Here is a 24002-nt window from a genome sequence, read left to right as displayed (position 1 = left end):
AGTCCCTGGAAGTGTTCGGTCGTGGAGCCCAGGCCCCCGGCAGTTCCCCAGGGAAACCGGGAGGAAGAAGCTCACCGGCCTTGGATCCCGGTAGCGACCTCTTCGCAAAGGAGCGTTCAGGCAGCTCCTAGCAACGTGCCAAGCCGCAAACAGAGGCCGGGCGCCAACTAACGGCCTCGGCGAGCCACCCTGGGAAATGTAGTTCATCTCGGCTGCCCAGGTTCCCTCGGCTCCGGTATGTAAGCGGGCCTAGGACTACAACCCCCAGAATGCTTCGCGTCTCGCCTTGCTTCCGGAGGCCGGGCGACTGAGAGATTGGCGATCTAGAGGCTCCGAAGCGGGAGGCCTGATTGAGCTGGGCTCGAGTGGGGCCTGGAGCAGCGGCCATGTCTGGGACACGTCCAAGCGGCTGCCCCTCCAAGGGCAATGGCGCGTAACGGGGGGGATTTCAGGGGCTGGAAGGATCGTAGGTTGCGCTCGGGATCGAGACGGGCTGGGCGCGCGGAGGGGGTGGCGCATGGAGGGACGCGGAGTCTCGGGACCGAGGGGGTGATTCCGGGAGGGCCCTAACTAAGGGGCGTCCTCGGGATCTTAAAACGCCTGGCACGAAGTTGGCTGAGCAGATGCAATGACGCGATGGTCTTTGTGGCCCTGAGGCCTTTGCAAGCCTCCCTTAGAAATTCCCACGGTCTGGGAGGCTGGGAGAGGATCGCTAGGAGATGGCAGACGCCCTTGGATGTGATAAGAGACAAAACGTGTTGAGACTTGTAGTCCGTGAACATTGCATTACAGAGAAAGAAACACAGCCATTCAGAGTGGCCCCTATACAGTAACCTCACATAAACTTTGCATTCTAATAACAAGACAGGCCGACACCAGAGAACTAGAGAAGCCCACCTCCCACTCCTTTCTTCCAAGCTGTGCCAAAGGTCAGTTTTGGCAACGTTGAGGAGGGGGTGGGAGAGAATGATAATTCTGGGGAAAACAGTTCTCTATTAATGGAGTGAGTCGGGCTTACAGTTAGTGTGAAGGGAAATTTTTCCACCGACAGTGAAAATACTATCAAGGAGTAACCAGCATTCGCAGCCGCTCTTTGCCCTGAACGCTGCCAAGAAAGTAGTCATGGGTGTTGCCTGGGAAGGTGTATTGGCCATAGTGCTAGGCACCCACCTCCTTTCTGAGATGGGTACCTGCCATTTTCCACATTCTCTTTCAGGGTAAGGGATGAGGACCACTGCACTTTTTTCGAATAATCTCCAGGCCTCGAAAAGTTACCCAGGGGACTTCCCTGGTGGTCCAGAGGCTAAGGCTCTGCGCTCCCGATGCAGGGGGCCTGGGTTCGATCCCTGGTCAGGGAACTAGATCCCACATACCGCAACTAAGAGTTCCCACATGCTGCAACTAAGATCCGGTGCAGCCAGATAAATAAATATTTGAAAGAAGAAAAGAAAAGAAAGAAAAGTTACCCAGAACACTTCGCTTCTCATCTGAATTGCTCACCCTACAAGGAATTTTTTTTTTTTTAATTTATTTATGGCTGCGTTAGGTGTTCATTGCTGCGCGCGGGCTTTCTCTAGTTGTGGCGAGTGGGGGCTACCCTTCCTTGCGGTGCGCGGGCTTCTCATTGCGGTGGCTTCTCTTGTTGTGGAGCACGGGCTCTAGGTGCATGGGCTTCAGTAGTTGTGGTGCGCGGGCTCAGTAGTTGTGGCTCGGAGGCTCTGGAGCGCAGGCTCAGTAGTTGTGGCTCACAGGCTTAGTTGCTCCGCGGCATGTGGGATCTTCCCGGACCAGGGCTCGAACCTGTGTCCCCTGCATTGGCAGGTGGATTCTTAACCACTGCGCCACCAGGGAAGCCCTACAAGGAATTTTTAATTGATGGAAGTGTTTTGACCTCTTGAATGGGTAAAGTGAGAGAAGGCTTGATCAACCTTGGACTCAACCACTGTTAAAGCCAAATCATTTTTAAGCAACCACTTTAATTTTCTTCATTAGGGAGGATGAGCCTGATGGGCAGAATTCAAATGAGCTGGACAGCGCTGTGAAGGAGCTGCAGGCAGCCCCCAGAGCCTTGAGATGGTAGGCAGAATGCAGAGTAGGTGTGTGGAAATGCGAGCCTGCCCTCACCCCTACTCCCACCTCCAAGATCTTGACTGCATGAAGTACTTGGGGGGCTGGGTGGCGCCAAAGAAGAGTGATGGTTAGGAGCATTGATATCAAACTTATTAATGGGACTTCCCTGGCGGTCCAGTGGTTAAGACTCCACGCTTCCAATGCAGGGGGCGCGGGTTTGATCCCTGATCCAGGGAACTAAGATTCTGCGTGTCACGTGGCATGGCCAGAAAAAAAAAAAAAAAAAAAAAACTTCTTATTAAACAGTAAGCAAGCATCTCTTTTGAGCCTCTGAATGTTCATCTGAAAGCATCCTTACATGTCTGTCACTGATACTGAAGAGTCAGGGACATGGAATAGAGGGAAACTTTACATCCTGGCTGGCTGGGAGGGTTTGCGTGTGGCGTCTGGAAATCTGAGGGAAAAGGAGAGACTTCTGCCCACCGGATGGCACCCACAGTGGTGTCCACTGCTGGTTAGTGGGGGCCCTTTTCGTGCTCTGAATGAGTCTATTCTCAGAAACTCAGGAAACCATAAAGGGCGTCTGTCTATAAATGCCATTGGTGCTCCTTTTCCTCTGGTGACTCGGCAAAAGGCAGAACAGTTCAGTCTGCGTTGTTGGTTTCAGTACACGTTCACTGTCTCATCTTGTTAATGTGATTTGTTTTTCCCATTTTAGGCACCAAAAACCAAGAAGGGATTGAAAGGTGAGTGGAGATGGAACACCACCCTTAGGCCAAAAATAACTCCCCCACTTTGGGTCCACACATAACTTAGACATGTCTGTCTGAATGTTTTCGGTGTGAGTCTTGCTGATTTCCCCATAATCCCATAGGCAGCTTTGGTTTTCCTAGGGAATTCCTTATGCTGCCTCATTGGCCCTTGGAGTAATTCAGAAGTAAACAACAGATGGGACTTGGGGGAAAAAAAATCCTTCTTGTTGAAGTATTTGTATCTAGAAGTATACCGTTGGGGTTAAGGGTGGTAAAGGCGCTTAAGCTTGATTTGAGAACTAATTCAGTACTCACACCTGGGTTTCCCCTACTTGCTGCATCGGAAAGTGGCCGAGGAGGTGTGTCTTCAAACCGGCTTGGCAGGGGTGGGGTGGGGGCGGGCGCTCAGCTGGAAGGGGACAAGGAGACTGTTGGTATGAAAGAAGCTTGTATATGTGCCTAGAAATCCTGAACACTTTTCCCAAAGAAGCATCTGGGCTTTGTTCAGAGTCTGGAAGACTGGCTTGTTGGCCAGTGTGTCACGTAGAATGTAGGTTCTACTGAAAAATCTTCATCATCCTTTGAGAAAGTTATTTTCAATTTCCACCCTGGGGTCTTTCAACAAAGCATTGTGACTTGTTGCCAGGAGTTAGAAAACATCTCATGGCCAGTGAAGAGAGAGCCAAGCCTAAGTCCCAACCTCTGAGGGCTTTGAGGTCCCGGATGAGGTCTCAAGACATGAGGCCCTAAGGACCATTCTTTCTTCCTGAAGCCACAGTGGCCCCTTTTCTGTTCCAGGCTCCATCGATGATGTCCTTGGTGACCTCCTGGGAGACGAGAGTAAGTGCCCCTTTGCCGGAATCCCCTGATTTAGGCTTGCTCTTTTTTTTTTAACTGAGATAAAATCCACATAAAGTTCACTCTTTTTTTTTTGGCTGCCTTTGGTCTTCGTTGCCGTGCACGGGCTTTCTCTATTTGAGGCGAGCGGGGGCTACTCTTCGTTGCAGTGCACGTGCTTCTCATTGCGGTGGCTTGTCTTGTTGTGGAGCATGGGCTCTAGGTGTGCGGGCTTCAGTAGTTGTGGCACACGGGCTCAGTAGTTGTGGCTCACAGGCTCTAGAGCGCAGGCTCAGTAGTTGTGGCGCACGGGCTTTGTTGCTCCACGGCATGTGGGATCTTCCCGGAGCAGGGCTCGAACCCTTGTCCCCTGCATTGGCAGGTGGATTCTTAACCACTGCGCCACCAGGGAAGTCCGAAGTTCACTCTTTTAAAGTGTACAATTCGGTGACATTTAGTTTATTCAGAGTTGTGCAACCATCACCACAGTCGAATTCCAGAACTTTTTCATCACCCCATGAAGAAACTCCATACCATTAGTGTCACTCCCCATTCTCCCCTCCCCCACCCCTAGGCAACCACTTATTTAACTTTCTTTCTCTATGGATTTGCCTAGTCTGGACATTTTACATAAAATGGAATCATACAGTATGAGGCTTTTGCATTTGGCTTCTTTCACTTTCCGTAATGTTTTCGAGGTCTGTCCACATTGTAGCATTCCTCTCTTCATTGCTTTCCATGGCTGGACAATAATATTCCATTGTATGATATATCTCGTTCTGTTTGGTCATTCATCAGTTGATGGACATTTGGGTGGCTTCCACATTTTGGCTAGGCTGTTATGAATAATGCTGTTATGAACCTCCATGTACAAGTTTTTGTGTGGGCATATGTGTTCAGTTCTTTTGGGTGTAAATTTAGGAGTTGAATTACTGGGGTATATGGTAACTCTATGTTTAACTTTTTGAGGACCCGCCAAATTAGTTTCCACAGCAACTGTACCATTTTACATTCCCACCAGCAGTGTAAGAGGATTCCAGTTTCTCCACATCCTTGCCAATACTTGTTATTTTCATTTTGATTATAGCCATCTTAGTGGGTGGAAAGTTGCATCTCGTGATTTCCATGGGCATTTCTCTAATGACTAATGATGCTGAACATGTTTTCATGTGTTTCTTGCCCGTTTATATCTTTGGAGAAAGGTCTATTCAGATCTTTGCCCAGTTTTCGTTTTTTTTAATTTTTATAAATTTATTTTATTTTGTTTATTTTTGGCTATGTTGGGTCTTCGTTGCTGTGCGCAGGCTTTTCTCTGGTTGCGGTGAGCGGGGGCTACTCTTCATTGCGGTGCGCGGGCTTCTCATTGCGGTGGCTTCTCTTTGTTGCGGAGCACAGGCTCTAGGTGCATGGGCTTCAGTAGTTGCGGCACGCGGGCTTAGTTGCTCCACAGCATGTGGGATCTTCCTGGACCAGGGCTCGAACCTGTGTCCCCTGCATTGGCAGGAGGATTCTTAACCACTGCGCCACCAGGGAACCCCTGCCCAGTTTTTAAATTGGGTTATTTATATTTTTATTGTTGAGTTGTACGAGTTCCTTCTATATTCTGGACATTAGTCCCTTACCCTGTGTGTCCGTGTCTGCTGCACTGAGAAGCAGGGCTTCGGGGTCATGCAAAGCTCACCAGGGACAACAAGGCCGAGGTTCCCCCGACCTGGCCCATAAGAACCCACAAAGCACAAGCCCATGGACAGTGCCTTGTTGTTCCTGCATTTCCATGGGGCTGCGCTGGCATTGGAGTAGCCTCTTCATTTGGCACCAGTTGGGTTGACTTCCTGCTTGGAAATATACCGCTCCCTCCCCCATTCAGGTTTTTAAGGGACCTGCCTACAGGGCCAGTTTCCTTCCTCCAAAAAGGCCCCTCTTTCAGTAGGAAGGTGTGGGAGACAGCTTGGTGGGGAACTTGCAATCCTTTTCCCCTTGACTCCAGTTCTCTGTGACCGAATCACATCTTTTGTTTTCTTTTTTTCCAGCGACACCGCCTGAGAAGCCTGTTAAACTAGCTTCACGTGCCAGAGACGCCACAGGTGCAGCTCAGGCGCTCCCTCCCTCAAGGGCTAGAACAAAGTGAGCACACGGGGCTGGCCTGGGCATCCAAGCCCCATTTCAGGCCCAATGCTCCTGCCCCTCCCCTACCCACCCGCCACTTTCCACTCACTGTGGGCCCCGCTTGTAGTGTCACCACCTCCCAGTCCTCCCGTCAGCTCCTGGGCAGTGAAGGAGCCTGGAGGAGTGCGAAGAGAACTGAACTGGAGGTCGGAGGTTCTGGCTTCTAGTCCTACATCGGTTATTTACTGTGTGACCTTGGGCAATTCCTGAACCTCTCTGAGCCTCAATTTTCTTACCCTCAGAATAAGAGGATAGGCCTAGTTGGGTGCCTCCCAGATTGTGTTTGTCCTCCTGAGCGTCTCCTGAGAGTTGCGAGATAGGGAGACACTTTGTGAGCTCTCTGCCCTCCACCTTCATTTTAGCCCAAGCAGTTCTGTTTTTCTCTCTTACCTGTTGTTTTTAAAGGGGCTCTACTGCTTTAAAAAAGTTTAAAAATCACTGCGTTAGGTGACCTGTGAAATTCATTTCAGCAACTCTGTTCTTCCAGAGAAGAGTCTATCCAGGTTCACTTGGACTCTAAGCCACTTCTCCTTCCTTAGAATCATCTAGTGCCCTGGGGACCATTCGTGGGTGGGTGCTGACTCTGCCCCTTTGCAGGTCCCTCTTGGAAGATGATGCCTTCAGCACCAGGGCAGGCTTGGCAGGAGCTGATGCTGAGGTGAGCCTGGCCCATTCCCTGCTCCTCACCAACCCTACTTATCCCCAGAGACAGTGAGATGGGTGTTGTGCCGAGGGGCTGCCCACAGAGGTTTAGAAGTCCCTGCAAAGCCAGTTTGTTCTTAAAAGGGCTGCTGGGGCTTCCCTGGTGGCGCAGTGGTTAAGAATCCGCCTGCCAATGCAGGGGACAGGGGTTCGAGCCCTGGTCCGGGAAGATCCCCCATGCCACGCAGCAACTAAGCCCGTGCGCCACAACTACTGAGCCTGCGCTCTAGAGCCTGTGAGCCACAACTACTGAGCCCACGGGCCACAATTACTGAAGCCCACGTGCCTAGAGCCCGTGCTTTGCAACAAGAGAAACCACCGCAATGAGGAGACCGCATACTGCAACGAAGAGTAGCCCCCGCTCGCCGCAACTAGAGAAAGCCCGCGTGCAGCAACGAAGACCCAACACAGCCATAAATAAATAAATAAATAGATAGATAGATGATAGATAGATAGATAGATAGATAGATAGATAGATAGGGCTGCTGAGTGGACCCAAAGCAACATCCTTTTCCTTTCTGCCAGTGAGATGAGCTAGAAAGTAGAGCTCTGAGCAACTGCTTTAGGCTCGATGTTGCCCCTTCTTACTGCACTTCCCATAATAAACTCCACGCTGTCCAATCACGTGGATGGAAAGTAGCCTAATTTGAGTCCTATGATGGCTGTGGACTTACTGCTGAGAGGACCAGAAAGTGGCAGCGCTTTCTGGGTGTCCACAACTGGGCAGGCTTGACTTCATACAATACCTGAGCCCCAAGTGAGGGCAGGACCCTCCAATTTATGCCCCCTGACCCAGCTCTGCTCCTTCCCTAACAGAAGCAAGGCGACAAGGGCCCTGAGCTTTGTCGGGCCTTGACTAACACGCCTCGTTACCCTCCCGTCTTGTAGGTTTCAGACATCTCCGACGCAGACCCGCAGGCTCTGCTCCAGGCCATGAAGGTGAGGAAACAGCTTGCACAATTCGGGGAGCCAGGGACATGGGGTGGGATACTATTTTGTGCCAAGCCTTCATTCTCCCTCTCATTTTTTCTTTTACAATTTGTATTTCTGAGCCCTACCTCACGCAAGAATGGCATTCATCCATGAGCTCTTGCCCTCCCTGCCCCTCTGGGTATAAATCAGATTTCCTGGTTTATGGAAATTCACCCACCCAGAGACACAGTCACGTCACAGGCCTCTGGTGAAATGGGGCTGCCTCCCCCCATGAGGAAAGGGGGAGACCGTTTCCCCTAAATCTTGTTCTTTTTTTTTTTTTTTGGCCACGCTGCCCTCACCAGGGATTGAACCCGGGCCATGGCAGTGAAAGCCCAGAATCCTAACCACTGGGCCACCAGGGAATTCCCCCCTAAATCTTGTTCTTAATCTTCTCCAGATTTCTCTTCACATCCCCTGCCAAGTCCCCTTTAGTACAGCTGTCCTCTCGTCAGATCAAGCCCCAAGCTGATCTTTGCAATGGAATTTTAAGACATAAATTCTGAACCTAAGCACCATCTCATGGGGCTCGGGTGGCCTGGCTGGGGTCTAAAACGTTGAGTGGTCCTGTTTTCTCCCTCCCCTTCTGTCCGGCAGCATCTTCCCTCCTGACCTCCGCTTCACATCCCTTCTGGTTAACCCATGCTGCCACAGGCCAGGGCTGAGCGCTTGCTTTCAGCCCTGTGGGGCCCTGAAGGGTTGGGGTCTGTTTCCTTCTTGGCTCCGGAATCAGCTTCTTTAACCTCAGTTTGAAATTGCTCCTCCCCAAGACCAGGCAGCTGGGCCCCCTGGGCACGATGCTCGAGTCCTCTGACGAGTCGAGAGTGGGGCTCTGAGTCTCTCATCCCAGAACCATGAGCTGAACCCTCCACCCACTCTGCTTACCTTTGGTTCCGTTATCTTGCCCAACTCACCTTTTTTCTGAATAGTTTTCTCATTCTTTTGTTTCCTCACATTTCTGCCCCTGGAGCGCCAGCTGCCCTTATCAAAATCGTCATGCTCCCAGTCTGTACCAAGGGCTTGTGGCGACCAGGGAGTCCCCGGCCGTCTTCCTCTCCCAGCTTGCTTATGGTGGTTTTTAATGCCCTTACCGTAGAACATTCATTGACCCAGAATAGCATTCTTATCATACCTCTGCCTCTGTTGTCAGTTTGCTTCCCCTGACCCAGGCAGGCTAAGGAATCCAGATCAAAAAAAAATTTTTTTTAAAGGCTTTGTATTTTGCAGGCTTCTTCATGCCTTTTTTTTTTTTTTTAAATGAATAGCCCAGTTTTGCTTTTTTTTTAAAGAAATTCACGTTCTTTTATTTATTTATGACTGTGTTGAGTCTTCGTTTCTGTGCGAGGGCTTTCTCTAGTTGCGGCAAGTGGGGACCACTCTTCATCGCGGTGCGCGGGCCTCTCACCATCACGGCCTCTCTTGTTGCGGAGCACAGGCTCCAGACGCACAGGCTCAGTAATTGTGGCTCACGGGCCCAGTTGCTCCGTGGCACGTGGGATCTTCCCAGACCAGGGCTCGAACCCGTGTCCCCTGCATTGGCAGGCAGACGCTCAACCACTGCGCCACCAGGGAAGCCCCCTTTTTTTTTTTTTTTTTCTTCCCCCTGGCCAAGCTGCTCGGCTTGCGGTATCTTGGTTCTCTGACCAGGGAGCGATTGAACCCGGGCCCCCTGCAGTGGAAGCGCGGAGTCCTAACCACTGGACCACCAGGGAATTCCTGAGATCAAATTTTTCTTGACTTTGGACGGAGGGTTATCTTCTTGCCTCAGGTCCCTTCTCACTGCCCAGTGGGAGTCCCTTGGGGAGTCTTAAACCGCAGGATCCTGCTGTTTCGTTTCTACTGCAAATAGCTTTGACATTTGCTAAGCCTTTGTGAGAAGCTGCTGAAAGCAGGTTTTAGGCACCCTCTCATTCTAGCATCAAGGCAGGAGCTGCCAGTGGGGCTGATAGGAGTACCAACCTGAGACCTTTCAGCTTATCTGAGATGGACCATGTGGAGTCTTAGGGCTTTGGCCCTGCCTCTGTCCTTGTTCTGTGACCCTGTCGGGGTCAGTCCCCCACCCCAAGTCCCCGTTTGTTCCACATGGAAGCTGCAGGCAACATCCTCACCAGGCTGCTCAGAGCATGAGGGTGTTTAGCACCCGCTGGCTGAGCACCTGTGGGGATTCCTCCCTCCTTCCTGCTTTTCCAGGATCTGGATGAAATGGATGCTGATCTCCTGGGTCTGAAGAAGTCTAATCTAGCCTCAAGCAAAAGGTCTGCAAAGGGTTCTGGGAAAGAAGAGCAGCCTAGCCCTCTTAAACCTGCTGGTGTGTTAACAGCCAGTGAGAAACGTGAGTGAGAGATAGGTCCTCGAATCAAGGGGCATTCTGGGGATGTGGGAGATGCCAGATGCCCAGAGGGTAGCGCTCAGCCCTGTGGGTTTTCTCTGCCTGGGATGGAGAGGCCAGGAGCTCACTGTGTGCAAGTGTGTTAGTGTGTTTACAGTGGGGGAGGGAGACAGGCTGAGCTTTCCTCCTTCCTATGGCTTTTCCAGTCCCTCTAAGTCCAACATGGCATCTCCCAGAGAAGCCATTTGAGTTAAACTGGAGAATTTTATGGTAGCCTGTGCATCTCCCAAACCTATGTCCCTGTTGGAGCAACATGTGAATAGGGGGCCAGAGGTAGCTTCCAGACCACATTTCCCGGCCAGAAGCCTGTTTGAGAACTGGAGAGGTGTAGACCCACCCCATGGCTGTGTCCACGGCCACAAGCCCTCAGCCTCCAGGTAGAAGTGCGCGCCAGCCCAGTGGTCCCAGTCTTGGTCTGGCAGAACATAGGCCAGGAGAGATCCAGGCCTGTGACCTAGGCTTCTCTTTGCTCCCTGCAGGAGATGCCATTCCCACCAAGAAGCTATCTCCCTCTCCCAGCAGCCTTGGGCATCAGTACAGGAAGTTCTCCTTCGAAGGTACCACAGGCCCTGCAGTCACACCTCTGGGGTGCTTCAGTTTTGAGAGTGCAGTAGGCTGGGCGATGCTTGCTTGCTTGCTCGAGGCCAGGCCACTGTGTATGTCAGATGAGGAGCAGATAGCTGGTACCACTGGTTTTGTTCCTCGTGAATTCAGGGAGGGACTAATTATGTTCTACTGGCTGGCATATCTGGGGCACTTATTTGCAAGGACTTAGAAGCCAGGTGTCAAACTGAAGACTTTATAAAGTGTGGAGAAAAGTTCCTTTTCCTTCATGAATGCGTGGATGTTTTACTTCTCATGCCTCAGTGCAGGCCCTGAAGCCCGGGCCGCCCTCCCTGCCTCCTCTCCCCTGGCCCAGCCTGGTCTGTGTCCGAGCCCCGCTAACCCAGGCCCCCAGATGCCGAGCGGCTTGTATAGGTATCAGAGCGGCTAGGAGTCTCCAGTAGAGCAATAACTCCCCTAGCACAGCACAGCGCTTGTTTTCCTGAACGAAGTGTGCAGTCTTCCCTTTGCTTCCCCTTCTGGCCGTGAGACTTGGAAGACCCGTTGGCAGGACTCCTCTCTGATGATGAGGAAGGAATCGCCAAGAAGCTGCCAGGGACGGAGAGTAAAACAGCTTCCGTAAAGAGCCCAGCCCCGGCCAGAGATCAAGGTGGTGTGGGCGTGTTACCCATCCTGGGGCAGGTGCAGTTGGCTAACTGAACTTTCCGGTGCAGAGCCAGACACCCCACCAGGCAGGGACCACAGGTCTCAGATCCTGGACCAAGAGGTTATCAGTCTCTGGGAACGGGGAGGGGGGATGCACGAGCCCGGGAGTTGGGGCTGTGGGAGTGGGGCCGGGGAAGCTGGGTGCTGTGGGCAGACCAGACACTGCCATGCCCGCCCTTCCACCCAAAGGCCAGGGTTGCAGGGAAACGCCCCCCTCGACCCATTCAAACATCACCGTTGCGGGCCAGAAGGCTGTGGGCATTGTGCCCTGTGTTCTGTCCCTTAGGGCCCTCTATCCCTCTAGCTCCTGGGAACACTCCGGTCCGAAAGAAAGAAGAGTTGCTCTTTGACGATGGAGACGACATCATGGCCACCCTGGGGTTTGGAGACAGCCCCAAAGCAGAGAGGAGGCACACGGGAGACCAGTAAGGGTCCCTGTGAGCGGACAGTCCCTCCCCGGCCAGGGAAAAGCGAGAGGGAGGGTACAGTGTGGGCCCTCCAGGAGCCCCTCGTGTTCACAGGTACCTGCCCTATGTCCCATCCTGCAGGGAGGGGCGCCTCCCTGCCCGCTCCAAGCTGGATGAGCTGCTGGGTCGGGGCACTGCCGCCAAACTCCTGGCCCGTCCGGGCACCGGGGAGCACAGGGAATTCAAGCTAGACAAGAAGTATCAGCGGCCACAGGGTGAGGAAGCGTGTGGGGCAGGGGCGGTGGGGAGTGGACCCCCAGAACAGGGTTTTACCACAAGCCATAATAAGAAATAAGCTTTACATCATGACACACATTTAGTTATTCACGTTTATAACTGAGACCAAAAATGTCAGGAAATAATAATCACCACGTGCAACACTTATTTATGTGCTCTTTGACTCATAAATACGTTGGTTGCGACTCATTAAATTAGTATTTCCACCTGCTAATAGGCGGCAGCTCACAGTTTGAAAAACACTGCCCTGGACCAGTGTCCCTCCGTTCAGAGCGTCGGCCCGCGGGCCATCTGTTGGGAATCACCCTCGTGGCACGCACGGCTCACTCGGCCTCACCTGCAGGGGGTCTGGGGCAGGCCCGCCGGTGCACTTTTCGCAGCTCCTGGGTGATGTTTTGTAGGCTGGAGCCTCAGCTGCTGGCAGACGCCCAGCCGCTCACCCTGCTTTCCCCACAGCGGCTTCCCTATCGCTCGTCTTGCCCATCAAGCTGCCAGCTCAGCTTTTCTTAAACAAAGAGTTCTGCAGCTACGGAAGAAGAGTTTGAGTCGCCCTGCTCTAGATCACAGGGTCCTTCATTCGCAGACAAAGAAGACACCGGGGGTGACGAGGACTTCACCTTTGGGGCCTATCAGCCCACCGTGGGCTCCTCCGAGGGCCGGCAGTCCCGCCGGCAGTCCGTCAGGTAAGCGGGGCCTGCGAGGAGCTCGGCCTTGGGGGCAGGTTGCCCGCTGGGAAAATGGGCGGAATCCAAGATGTCTTTCGTGGGTGTTCATGGTGTTCTACGGACACCACTCAGCTTGCCGCGGCTCTGGCTGTGCAGGGCCCCGGGCATCGCGACTTCTTAGCATGGGCCCCATAGTCACCCCCAGCAGTGGAGGGAAAGGCCAGTCAGGGGGCTCTTGGGAGAGGCTGCTTGCCCCGCCTTAGACCCCCCACTCCTCTGTCTTGAAGTAGGTTCTTTGAAGGCGGCACAGACCCCAAGGCAGAACCAGGCTCCAGACAGAGCACCCCAGCAGCATCCAGCCCCACCCAGCCCAGGAGGGGAGGTGCCGACTGGCTGGGCCTCAAGGACGAAGGCTTGGACCTGCTCCCTCCCTCCCCGACCAGGGAGGCTCGGAGGGGACCCCCTCCCGCCAGCCAGCATTCTGCTCCCAGCCGCCACTCTGCCCCGGCCGGGCTGCCCTCCTTGGGGGCGAAGCCACCAGCCGAGGGTACCGGTTCTCCTGCCAAAGGCAGCCAGCCTTCCCAGCCAGGAGCGTCTGAGAAGGAGGAGGCGGGGGACTGGCTGAGCCACGCCCTGTCTCGGAAGCAGTCCCGGGGTCTGGCCGGAGAGGAGCACGACGTAGCCTGTAAGGGCCAGCACTCGGTAGGGGCGCTGCCTTCCGACAGGTAGGGGCTTGGGCTGCTGTCCCTTTTCTCTTCTTTTTTTTAATATTTATTTATCTGGCTGTGCCGGGTATCAGCTGCAGCGCGCGGGATCTTTGTTGCCACGTGCGGGGTCTTCGTTGAGGCACGCGGGATCTTTTTTAGTTGCAGCACGCGAACTCTTAGTTGCGGCATGTCGGATCTAGTTCTCTGACCAGGAATCAAACCCAGTCCCCCTGCACTGGGAGCGCGGAGTCTTAGCCACTGTGCCACCAACGAAGTCCCAGGGCTGCTGTCTCTAGCGGAAGGAGGACCTTGCCGCCTCGGTGCCTCAGAGCAGGGCACCACCTCTTAGCCGTGCTTCTCCCCTTCTTTAGGTGCTGGGGAGAGTGTGTAGCTCCCTGCCTTTGCTCAGGTGAAAACACGAGGGAGCTGGGGGGCTGCTGACGCTCACGCCCTGACTGCTGTGGGGACAGGTGCCGACCTGATCGGGCAGGAGACCGAGGGCACCCTTATGGCAAACACACGGCCATCCCGGTGCCTCTGAGCAGGGGCTCCGTCCACAGCGCCCTCGGGCTGGCGGGACACCCGGTGCCCAATTGCTCTGCTGACCAGGCTAAAGCAGGCAATGCGTGCGCGGGTTGGGACTCACCCGTGCTCTTGGGGAGTGTTCGAGAAGACCATGGCTGTGAGGTGGCTCCTAGGGGAGGCCGCAGAATGTGGGGGGGGCGGGGATAGCAAGCGGCCCCGAGGGGGCGGGCGAGGCCGGGACTGTCCAAAGGAAGCAGCAGGACGCTATGCGGCTGGACCGAAGGGGAGGTGAGGGGGCGGTTGTGTGACAGGCCAGGGGTGTCACCCAGCCCTGGGGTTGGGGTGAATGAGGAGGGCGGTTTGGACCTGGACCTGAAACCGAGGTGACCCCGAGAGCCGAGAAGCAAGGGGGAACAACAGACAGGAGAAGAGAGGAGCCCAAAGGGTGCTGGAGCCGGCGGGAGGCCGAGCAGGCCCTCCGTCGAAGCTGAGCGAGCTGCGTGGACCAGAGCGCGGCCTTGCTGCCCGTAACAGGCCCGTGGTCGCTCCTTGGACATCATCAGGTGGTCCCAGTGAGCACTGAGGCCAGGACGGGGTACGGAAGGCCAGGCGCTCAGACTTGGGAGGAGAATTACCAAGACGGGACGGCAGGAACAGGAGGAAGGCTGAGGGAGGGCGGGAAGAGGGGCGGCCACACAGCTTCACTCGTGGGCTTTGTCCCAGCCCGTCTCGGTCCAGCCTGACCCGGACCTTCTGCCTCCTTCACTTTAACATTTACTTCCTCAGCCAGCCTGCTGCCGGCACCCAAGGGCTCGAGCCAGCAGCCGCCGGGGGGACCCCAGGCACGGCAGCACAGAGGCCGCCCGCCCGGCCTGCCGCCTCAGGGTACATTCATGGCGGGGGCTGCGGGTAGGTGAGGTGCGGCAGGGCGGCCCGGGCCTCCTTCCCTAGAGCGGCGGACGGCTGTGCTGGGCTCCACGTGGTCAGTGTGGCGTGTGGTATCCCAGACCACGTAGCAGGCCCACGGAGTAAGGGGCCCGAAGCTGGGTCCCCGTCCCCTTTTCCCAACTGAGACCTCACTCTTAGTAAACTGCCAGCCTCCAGGCCTTTCCAGTCAATGACTGGAACCTGACATTTTCCTTTCCTGCTGGGCCAACCCTCCCCTTCTCCTGGCATCCTACACAGAAGGCTCTTCAGCTTGCCACCCCCATTCCTGTGTCCTCAGGTCCCCTGTGACTTGGAACCCCGCTGCCTTGGCCCTCCATGCGGGTGACCCAAAGAGGGGAACAGCCCCTGGAGATTGCTCCGGCACTGGTTTGTGTTCTCTTTGTTCCAGGGGTGTAACTGGGTAGAGGAGAGACTCTGAGAGCTTCCTTCGGGGGCCCCGGCAGACGAGAGAAGCTGGGCTCTCCCGAGCACACACCCAGCCCGCGGGGCCTCGCTGCAGCTCCTGCTCATTTCTCTGCTGTTGCTTTTTCAGAGCCTGCAGTTGGTTTCCCAGGCTCCCAGGAACCCCCAGGGCTCTCTGTGCCTGTCCAGGTAGGGAGGGTGAACCAGCAGGTGTAGGTTTCGGGCCCATGGAACAATTCTCATGTGCCCAGAGGCGCACCACCTGCCAAACCTGACAAACTGCTGGGAGGCACGCATCGTGCTATCAGCTAGCTCCCCCGGCGCTCCCCACCAGCACTTTCCGTGCCGCTCCCGGGCAGGTTTGGGTGCGAATTTGCCAGCACCGGTAGGGAAGTGAGGTGGCACCCAGGTGGGGCAGCTGGGAATGCTCTAATCAGAAAGCAGGGCTGCAGGTGTCCTGATGCTCTGTCTAGAAAGCCTCCTCCATCCTTGCCATCCTCCCACTGCACCGCCTCTGTTTCCCAGGTGCAGCGGCGCCTGTGACCCCTGGGCCTGAGGAGGACTGGCCCCACGGGGGCACCTCCCGGGTAACCCGGAAGTGCCTTGGAGACGGTGGGTGGTGGGCAGCCTGCAGGAACCAGAGCAGCTGTCTACACTGGGACTTCAGGCCTGACAGAGAGGGCCAGGGTCATAACCTTTTGCTGTAGCTAAGGCTCTGCTGGGGCTCGGCTGTTCATCTAGGGATCTGGAACCCTTGCTGGGAGGATGTTGTTCTGAGGGCGGAAGGGGGACTCATTTTCCCCAACGAGACCTGCGAGGGGAGGGGCAGTGACCATCTGACTCTCCTGGGCCTCATCCTTGGCCTCTCGGTGTCACGAGCTTGTCCCCGTCTACAGCCACAGATCAGACACAGGGCCTGGGAGGTCCAGTGAGTGAGGGCCAGAGGTAGGTGAGCTCAGCTGAGACCCTGTCCCCTACCTAACAGGGACCATCCCTCCCCTTCTCCTCCAGTGCATGCTCCCAGAGTCCCTGGCCCGGAGCCTGCTGCCCGGCTCCGAATACCAGCAGCAGCTCCTGGCGGCACAGGCTCAGCTTCAGAGAGGCACTGCCGAGCTCCAGGCCGACCTCCTGCAGAGTCAGGCCCGGCTGGCGGAGCTCGAGGCCCAGGTGCGGGGCAGAGGGGCAGCCGGCTCCTGGGGCAGGGCTGAAGTGGGAGCGGGCCACGTGAGGGCTGGACGGCTTCCCCAGGCGGTCTAAGGGACCCCGCCACCTCCCCCCAACAACACACACACACACACCGTCCCTCCCGCCATCTCCCAGGTGCGGAAACTCGAGCTGGAGCGGACACAGCACCAGCTGCTGCTGGAAAGTTTGCAGCAGAGGCACCAGGCGGACCTGGAGCTCATCGACAGCGCCCACAGGTACCCCCGCTCCTCCGGCCCGGACTTCCGGTGGCACACGGCCGGCCCCAGCTCCCGTGCTCTGAGAGGCCCTTCGGGTGGCCGCTGTCACCTCCTGAGCCCCGCGATTGGGTGTGCTGTTGGCAGGAGCCGAGTCAAGGTGCTAGAAACATCGTACCAGCAACGGGAAGAGCGGCTGCGGAGAGAGAATGAGGAGCTGTCTGCCCAGTACCTGTCGCGCTGCCAGGAGGCCGAGCAGGCCCGCGCCGAGCTCACAGCCCAGCACCAGCGGCGCTTGGCGGCCACCGCGCAGGAGAAGGACCAGGAGATGGAGCGGCTCCGGGAGCTGCAGCGGTGAGGGGGAGGCCCGGGGGCAGGGGGGCTGCCTTCAAGGGTGGCCAGAGGAAGCCAATTGCTGTAAGACCCCCAGCCATGGGCTCAGCAGCCTCTGAACCGAGGCTTGACCCCTTCCCTTCTGGGTAAGGACCTAGGCCGAGCTCACTGCCCCATCGCCCCACAAGTGGGGACCCACCACTCCTACAGAGGGGGGAGGGCATACCGGCAGGGCCCAAGGTCACTAGCTGTTCGGGCAGGGCCTGGCAGCAGCAAGCAACCCAAGGGCTAACTCAGCACCGGTTAACCCACTCACCGGCCGGACTTCTCGAGTCTAGTCACTAGACTGGCCCTGGAAAAGGTCGTGCCTGGCGTGTTGATCTTGTTACCTTTCTAGATGAGAGCAAAACTCAGAAAAAGCACGTGAGGGAGTTGGCCGACGGGGGCAGAGCAGGCCTTTTCACACGGCTCAGATTGGCCAGACACGAAAGGGTTGTCGGCACACCTGTCGAGTGTCCTTTGCTGAAAAACAAGCAATCTGCCCCCAGAGAGTGGATGTGGCATTGAGGCACCAGGACAGATAAGGCAGAGGAGCCGGGGAAAGTGATGCAGTGCCCGGAGATGGGGAGGAGAGGCCCACGGAGCATGGACCACCCGGAGGCACGCCCCTGCCACGCAGAGCTGCCCCCGGTGTTCACTGCCCCGCCCTCCCCACTGTCCCCCAGGGCCTCCATCCTGGAGATGCGCAAGGACCACGAGGAGCAGCTGCAGCGGCTGAAGCTGCTGAAGGACCGGGAGATCGACGCCGTCACCAGCGCCACCTCCCATACGCGGTAGGCGCGCCATCCAGGCCCTGCCCACCTGGCGCGGCAGTGCTGGGGTCCACGGGCCTTCGTGACCTGAGCCCCCCGCAGGTCCCTGAATGGCATCATCGAGCAGATGGAGAAGTTCTCCAGCAGCCTGCACGAGCTGTCCTCCCGCGTGGAGGCCTCGCACCTCAGCACTGCCCAGGAGCGGGAGCTGGGCATCCGGCAGCGAGATGAGCAGCTCCGAGGTACTGCAGGCCACATGTCCCTCTCTCCTGTCCCCCGTTGTGGGAAGGGGGGCGGGCAGTGAGTGCCCTGTGGGCCGCCCCCAGCGCTGCAGGAGAGGCTGAGCCGGCAGCAGCGGGACATGGAGGAGGAGCGGAGCCGGCTCCAGGAGGTCATCGGGAAGATGGAGGCGCGCCTGAGCGAGCAGAGCCGGCTGCTGGAGCAGGTGGGGCACATCCTCCTGCCGCAGGGCCTGTCTCCCCCGGGCACCCAGGGGATGGCAGCTGTACTCTGACCTCGCCTCCTCGGCCTCGGGACTTTCCTCTGGAATGTCTCTCCTGCCCTCTCCTGCCTCTGCAGGGGCTCCCACCTCCCCACCTCCAGAAGCGCCCCAGGCCCACCCCATCCAGCTCCTACCTGCTCATCAGGGATGCCTGTGACTTTAGGAGAAGTGCTCTTGCCTTCTGAGCTGTAACGGATAACGTATTTAAACTCCCTACATATCTTCCGTGTATAAGAGCGAGCTTCAGTCTTTAGAAAATCATGGCTTTTCGTGCTCGCTTCAGCAGCCCATATACTAAAACTGGCACAACACAGAGAAGGTTAGCATGGCCCTGCGCAAGGATGACGCAAATTCGTGAGGTGTTGCATATTTTAATAAGTGTGCTTAAACAATTGGCTGTACTATGGGGAACTCCCTGGCAGTCCAGGGGTTAGGACTCCATGCTTTCACTGCAGTGGGCCCAGGTTCGATCCCTGGTCAGAAAACTAAGATCCCACAAGCTGGGCAGCACGGCAAAAAAAAAATTAAAATTAAAAAATAAAACAATTGGCTGTACTTATGAAAAAACTCAAATTGACCCCTACCTTATGCCAAACAAAAAAGCAATCCCTGATGGAATTGATCCAATAAATATTTGATGAATTCAGAAATAATAATAATACCTTTTCCTTTTTTGTACAAGGTTATGATACATCTCACTGAAAAAACTAAAATAACAGGCAACAATAAAGAAAATAAAAATTACCCACTAGCCAGAGATAGCCATTGATGACATCACATATATCCTGTAGACAGTTATGTAGACATAGACGTTTTTACATCGTGAACCATATTTATTCAGCCCTTCGTTCGGTGCTTTATTCAGCGCCTGCCTCGGGCCAGGCTTGTGTGTGCCCCGAGTCCCCTGGCATACGGTGTCATGCCCACCCTGGTGCTCTTTCCCTGTTGGATGACAAGAGACAGGCAGGCAGTGCTGTAGTTGGCGATTCAGGGAGCAGGGATATTGCTGTTCTTTGGCCCTTTGGAGCCGCGAGGTGCCTCTCTCAGCAGCGGTTCCCGAGCCATTAGCCTCAGCACGGTTGATCCCAGCGGCTGGGCCCTGGCAGGCCTCAGGCTCCGTCCCATTTTCACCGCTCAGGAAAGGATGTGTTTGTGGGAGAAGCCAGATGAGGGCGGTTTGCACAGCTCCCCAGGGCACGTTCAGGCCTGACTGGGGGCAGGCGGAGCCTCCAGGGGCACGAGCTCTCAGCCCTGACCCTGCCCGGCCCGCAGGAACGCTGGCGGGTGAATGCCGAGCAGTCCAAGGCCGAGTCCGCGCAGCGCGCTCTGGAGGAGCAGAGGAAGGTCATGGTCCAGCAGATGGCCATGGAGCGGGAGGAGCTGGAGAGGGCCAAGGTGAGTCCAGCCACACCACGGTCAGCTCTGTCCCCGCCACCGCGCCCAGGGATGCTCACCCCGTGCCCTCACGCCCTCGCCCCAGAGTGCCTTGCTGGAGGAGCAGAAGTCCGTCATGCACAAGTGTGGGGAGGAGCGGCGGCGCCTGGCGGCCGAGTGGGCCGAGTTCTTTGCACAGCAGAAGCTGAGTAAGGAGCGGGCCGAGCGTGAGGCGGAGCGGGCGCTGCAGGTGGACACCCAGCGGGAGGGCACCCTCGTCAGCCTGGCCAAGGTAAGACCCAGAGCCTCCCCGGACAGCGGGAAGCCCAGGCAGCCCTGCGCCTCTCCCCACCCCGGGGCCTCACTGCTCCTCGGTCAGGATGCGTCAGCTCAGCAAAGAGCGCAGCGGTAACAACGAGTATAGGAATTCAAACAACAGTAATCATAATAACTACTTCCTTTTATTGTATCATCGCAGGTACTTTAGACACATTTGCTCATTTACTCCTCATCACGTTCCCATGACTTAGATATTCTAGAAATCGGATTCCGAGAAGTTGAGCGCAGGGGCGAGGGGCTGCAGCGGGGCTTGGCCCCAGGTCTCCCACCACCTCCTCCCAGAGTCAGGGCGGAGCCGAGCCACAGCGATGAGGCAGGGAGGCCAGCGGGTCCTCGGAACCCTGAGCAGAGCCCAGTTCAACTCCGGGGAGGAGACTGCAGAGAGGCTTTCCTGTCTCCAGGAACAGGCAGAGCTGAAGGTCAGGGCGAGCGAGCTCCGGGCCAAAGAGGACCAGCTGGCGGCCGAGAGGGAGGCTCTGGAACAGGAGCGCCAGGAGCTGCGGCTGGAGAAGGAGAGGGTCGGCGCCGCCGCCCAGCGCATCAGGCTGCGCGCTGAGGAGGTGGAGCGCCTGAGCCAGGTGCCCAGCGGCTCAGCCCCTGGGCGTGGGCAGTGCCCCCACCCCAGCCGGCCCAGCTGACCCAGGCGGCCTCCCCGCAGGTGGCCTCGCAGAAGTACGAGGAGGGGGAGCGGGCACTGCGCGAGGCCCGGCAGGTGCAGTCGGAGCAGCAGGCCCGGCTGCAGCTGGTGCAGCAGCAGCAGGAGCGGCTGCGGCAGCAGGAGCGGCACGTGCACCAGGCAAGGCTCTTCCTGGCTCCCGCTCCCCCCGCCTCCCAGGGCATCCCTGCCCCCAGCCTTCTGCCCTCACAGCTGTGTCCTCTCTGGGGGGACGGGGACAGGAGCACCTGAGTCTGGCCCAGCAGCGGCTGCAGCTGGATCGTATCCGACAGGACCTGCCCTCCGGGCCCGTGGGGCTGCTCTCCAGGGCCCAGGGCCCGGCAGCCTCCGGCCTGAGTGGTAAGTGGCTCCAGGAGGGTGGGACATCGGCTCAGCCGGCCCACTGGGCAGGACAGGGCCAGCAGCACCCTGCCCACGCCTCCTGTGTGCTCAAGTTAGGGGGCAGCTGGGTTTTAAAGTCATCTTGGGTTTTTTTTGTTGTGGTTTGTTTGTTTGTTTGTTTGTTTGTTTGTTTGTTTATTTATTTATTTATTTATGGCTGCGTTGGGTCTTCGTTGCTGGGTGCGGGCTTCTCTAGTTGCGGCGAGCGGGGGCTGCTCTTCGTCGCGGTGCGCGGGCTTCTCATTGCGGTGGCTTCTCTTGTTGCGGAGCATGGGCTCTAGGCGCGCGGGCTTCAGTAGTTGTGGCATACGTGCTCAGAAGTTGTGGCTCAGGGGCTCTAGAGCGCTGCAGTCCCTGACTCCGTCCTCCTCGGCCTTTACAGCCATCGTGGCTCCTGCCCGCCCCACTCCTCAGTGCAGCCAGCTGCCAGCCGGCCTGGGCCCCTCGCACCTCCACGCCAAGCTGGTGCTGCTGAAACACACAGCTGAGCAGGTGAGCTTCCCAGAGCAGACGCCGCCCTGGTCCAGGCCCGCCCACTCCCCCTGGACTTAGGGCTCCTCGTGTTCACACTGGGGACAAGCATCTCTGGCAGAGGCAGGAGGGAGCACGGCCTGGCCCCGGGGAGGGCTGAGCCCACCCCCTGGAGGAGGGCAGCAGCGCAGATTGCTTAGAGGACACGTCTCAGAGATGCTCACCGAGTCACTGATGGAGCATTTCCTACGTGCCAGGCTCTGTGCCGTGCCTGATAAGCTTTTACCCCCCCACAGCCCTACATGGCAGGTAATGTTATTTTCTCCAGTTTACAGACAGGCTTAGAGGGATGAAGTCCGTGCGAACAAGGGGCCCCACCGCGAGTGAGAGCTGGCGTCTCACTCCAGTGCGCGTGCTCGCTCCCTGCCCCTCCCTCCCCCACTGACTCCCAGAGCCAGGCTGAGCCGGGATGTAGGCGAGAGGGTCCCCGAGGGAGGGCTGCTCGGCTGGCACCCAGGGTCCACCTCACTCTCAGTCCAGCAACCCAGCGTCCCTGTGCGCAGAAGCGGGGGCAGGAGGGAACCAGAGGGTGGCAGCTCACTCAGCTCTGCCTTTCAGGACCGTGACTTCCTGGAGAACGAACAGTTCTTCCTGGAGACCCTGAAGAAAGCCTCCTACAACATGACGTCGCATTCAGCCTGAAGGCCCCACTGCCTCCTCAGCAGAGGCCTGACTCTAGAACCGTCCCACTGCCCGCTGGCCGCCAGCGCCGAGCAGGGGCGCCGGGGAGAGCCCTGCAACGCCCAGGGCCTGATTACAGCTCCTCCCGTGGACGGGGTGCCAGCGCGTTCTTTCCGACGCTCCGGCCCACGGGGGGGCAGGCAGGCGCCCCCGTGCCTCTCAGACTCCCCAGGAGGCAGCAGCCTCTGGGGAGACGCGAGGCTGAGGCCATCTCAGCCCCACGACACCGTCAGCGACAGCACCGGTGCTCCTGCCCCGCAGACGTCCGGCTCAGGGCCCAGCGTCTGACTGGGCTCTGTGGACCCCTCGGCCCCTCAGCCCATCGATGGTCTGGGGATCTTTTCGCCTGGGCCTCTTCTGAGGCGGGGGGTCTTCTCGACTCCCTTGCCACAAGGAGCCTGCTGCCCTCCCTGCCTGAGAGGCCAGCAGAGGGAGCGCCGGGTCTCCTCCCTGATGGGGACGTAGAGTCAGGCCGCAAATCTTCAAGAGCCTTCTAGCCTCCTGGCGGAGGGGGTGGGAGGTGCTGCAGGGGCAGGGAGGGCGCCGTGCCCGGCGGCTTTTACCTCACAGACTGACCTGCCCTTGGGACTCAGCCAGCCCTCCCTGCTCCCAGGCTGGTGCACAAAGCCCCCGCCTCGTTCCCAGCTGCCTCGTTCCCAGCTGCCGGGGCAGCGGACTCACTAGCACAGATGCTGGCCTCATCCGCTTCTTCTAATGCGTTCCCCAGAGGCAAAGAGGGGGCTGCGGGTGACAGTGGGGTGTGGGGAGGGACAGAAGGCTTTTCTCCACGCTGTTCACTTGCCACAAAACCCCGGCCAGTGGGAACGAAGATGACAGCGAGAGCCCCTGCCTGGGAGGATACAGAGCGCCGAGGACCATGAGGGGCCACACCCCGGCCACTGTCCCGGGTGGGGGGCTCTGCCCTTCTCCACGTGTGGGCAGAGGGCCAAGGCCAGCCAGAGGGGTGCCAGGACAGGGGTGGGAGGATTGGTAGTTGTCTCCTGCAGACCCAAGGACTCAACTAATAAAATCACAATTAACCTCTAGAGCGGCTTCTCTCACCTCCCATCAGAGGGGACCGTCTGGGGAGCGGGAAGGTGGTGGAGAGGGCAATGCCGAGTGGGGTGTGAGCGGGCACAGGTGCATCTCTGCTCTTTTAGAACAGCTTTCAGAGGGAGCTCATTTATATACAGCCTCTTGGACCCACTAAATTGCTATATTCTTCTCTTTTTTTTTTGGCCATGAGGCTTGTGGGATCTTAGTTCCCCGACCAGGGATTGAACCCGGGCCCTCAGCCGTGAATGCACAGAGTCCTAACCACTGGACCGCCAGGGAATTCCCTAAATTGCAATATTCTTAATGATTGGATTCTTAGAATTTGCCATGGCTCATCAGAGTTTGAACCTATTTCTTGGAAACGTTCGCTCTGTCGGGCTGTTATTTGCTGTAAAACTGGCCAGGGCTGGGACTCTCCAGCCCCATACTCCCCTGGCTGGACCACAGGCAGGAGAAGGGTGTGATTATCACCCCTACTTCGCAGATGAAGGGACTGAGACTCAGAGGTTAAATAATCTGCCAAAGGTGACGCAGCAAATAGCAGAACCTGGATTTGAGTTCTGCTTGGACAGATTCCGAAGCCCCAGGCGCTCAGCCACATCACTGCTGGCTCCTTCTAGAAAAGCGTGCTGCACACGGTGCTTCTGTGAAGTAGAAGATCCCCAAGCCGCTGCTTGGGGTGGTGCCCACACACAGGAGGGACGCATTCGTGTCCCATTAGAAGCCTTGTTGAAGCTTGGAATTCAATCCTCTCAACACACACTTAACGAATTCCCACCTGTGTGAAGGGCCGGAGGTGGGTCTAAGGT

General features: G+C 57.1%; 1 protein-coding gene and 1 non-coding gene across 10 annotated transcripts; both read left to right on the top strand.

Moving 5' to 3' along the window:
• Positions 1-307: 307 nt before the first annotated feature.
• Positions 308-23183, top strand: FBF1 (Fas binding factor 1). Of its 9 annotated transcripts, none has more exons than XM_068530050.1 (31): positions 308-429; positions 869-929; positions 1993-2076; positions 2789-2816; positions 3621-3662; positions 5690-5783; positions 6423-6483; positions 7416-7466; positions 9690-9831; positions 10368-10445; positions 10982-11101; positions 11462-11582; positions 11706-11839; positions 12445-12544; positions 12814-13251; positions 14545-14643; positions 14984-15072; positions 15239-15297; positions 16120-16275; positions 16429-16529; positions 16656-16862; positions 17567-17674; positions 17756-17895; positions 17980-18098; positions 19428-19550; positions 19636-19821; positions 20270-20446; positions 20527-20664; positions 20766-20883; positions 21308-21417; positions 22015-23183. In XM_068530050.1, exons 3-31 carry the CDS (start codon positions 2074-2076, stop codon positions 22096-22098), a joined length of 3426 nt encoding a protein of 1141 aa, XP_068386151.1. In that variant the 5' UTR covers positions 308-429; positions 869-929; positions 1993-2073; the 3' UTR covers positions 22099-23183. The 9 variants fall into 9 exon arrangements, with proteins under 9 accessions (XP_068386151.1, XP_068386152.1, XP_068386150.1 ...); XM_068530051.1 differs by having other exon boundaries at positions 308-466; positions 865-929; XM_068530049.1 differs by lacking the exon at positions 869-929.
• On the top strand, positions 18426-18529 carry LOC137755721 (U6 spliceosomal RNA). Its single transcript, XR_011072104.1, has one exon. It is a non-coding gene; the product is annotated as a U6 spliceosomal RNA (small nuclear RNA).
• Positions 23184-24002: the final 819 nt, after the last annotated feature.

Source organism: Eschrichtius robustus, chromosome 20 (assembly GCF_028021215.1).
Source record: "Eschrichtius robustus isolate mEscRob2 chromosome 20, mEscRob2.pri, whole genome shotgun sequence".
Classification (NCBI taxonomy): domain Eukaryota; kingdom Metazoa; phylum Chordata; class Mammalia; order Artiodactyla; family Eschrichtiidae; genus Eschrichtius; species Eschrichtius robustus.
The sequence above is the reverse complement of the archived record's forward strand: the minus strand, read 5'-3'. Positions and strand labels throughout refer to the sequence as shown.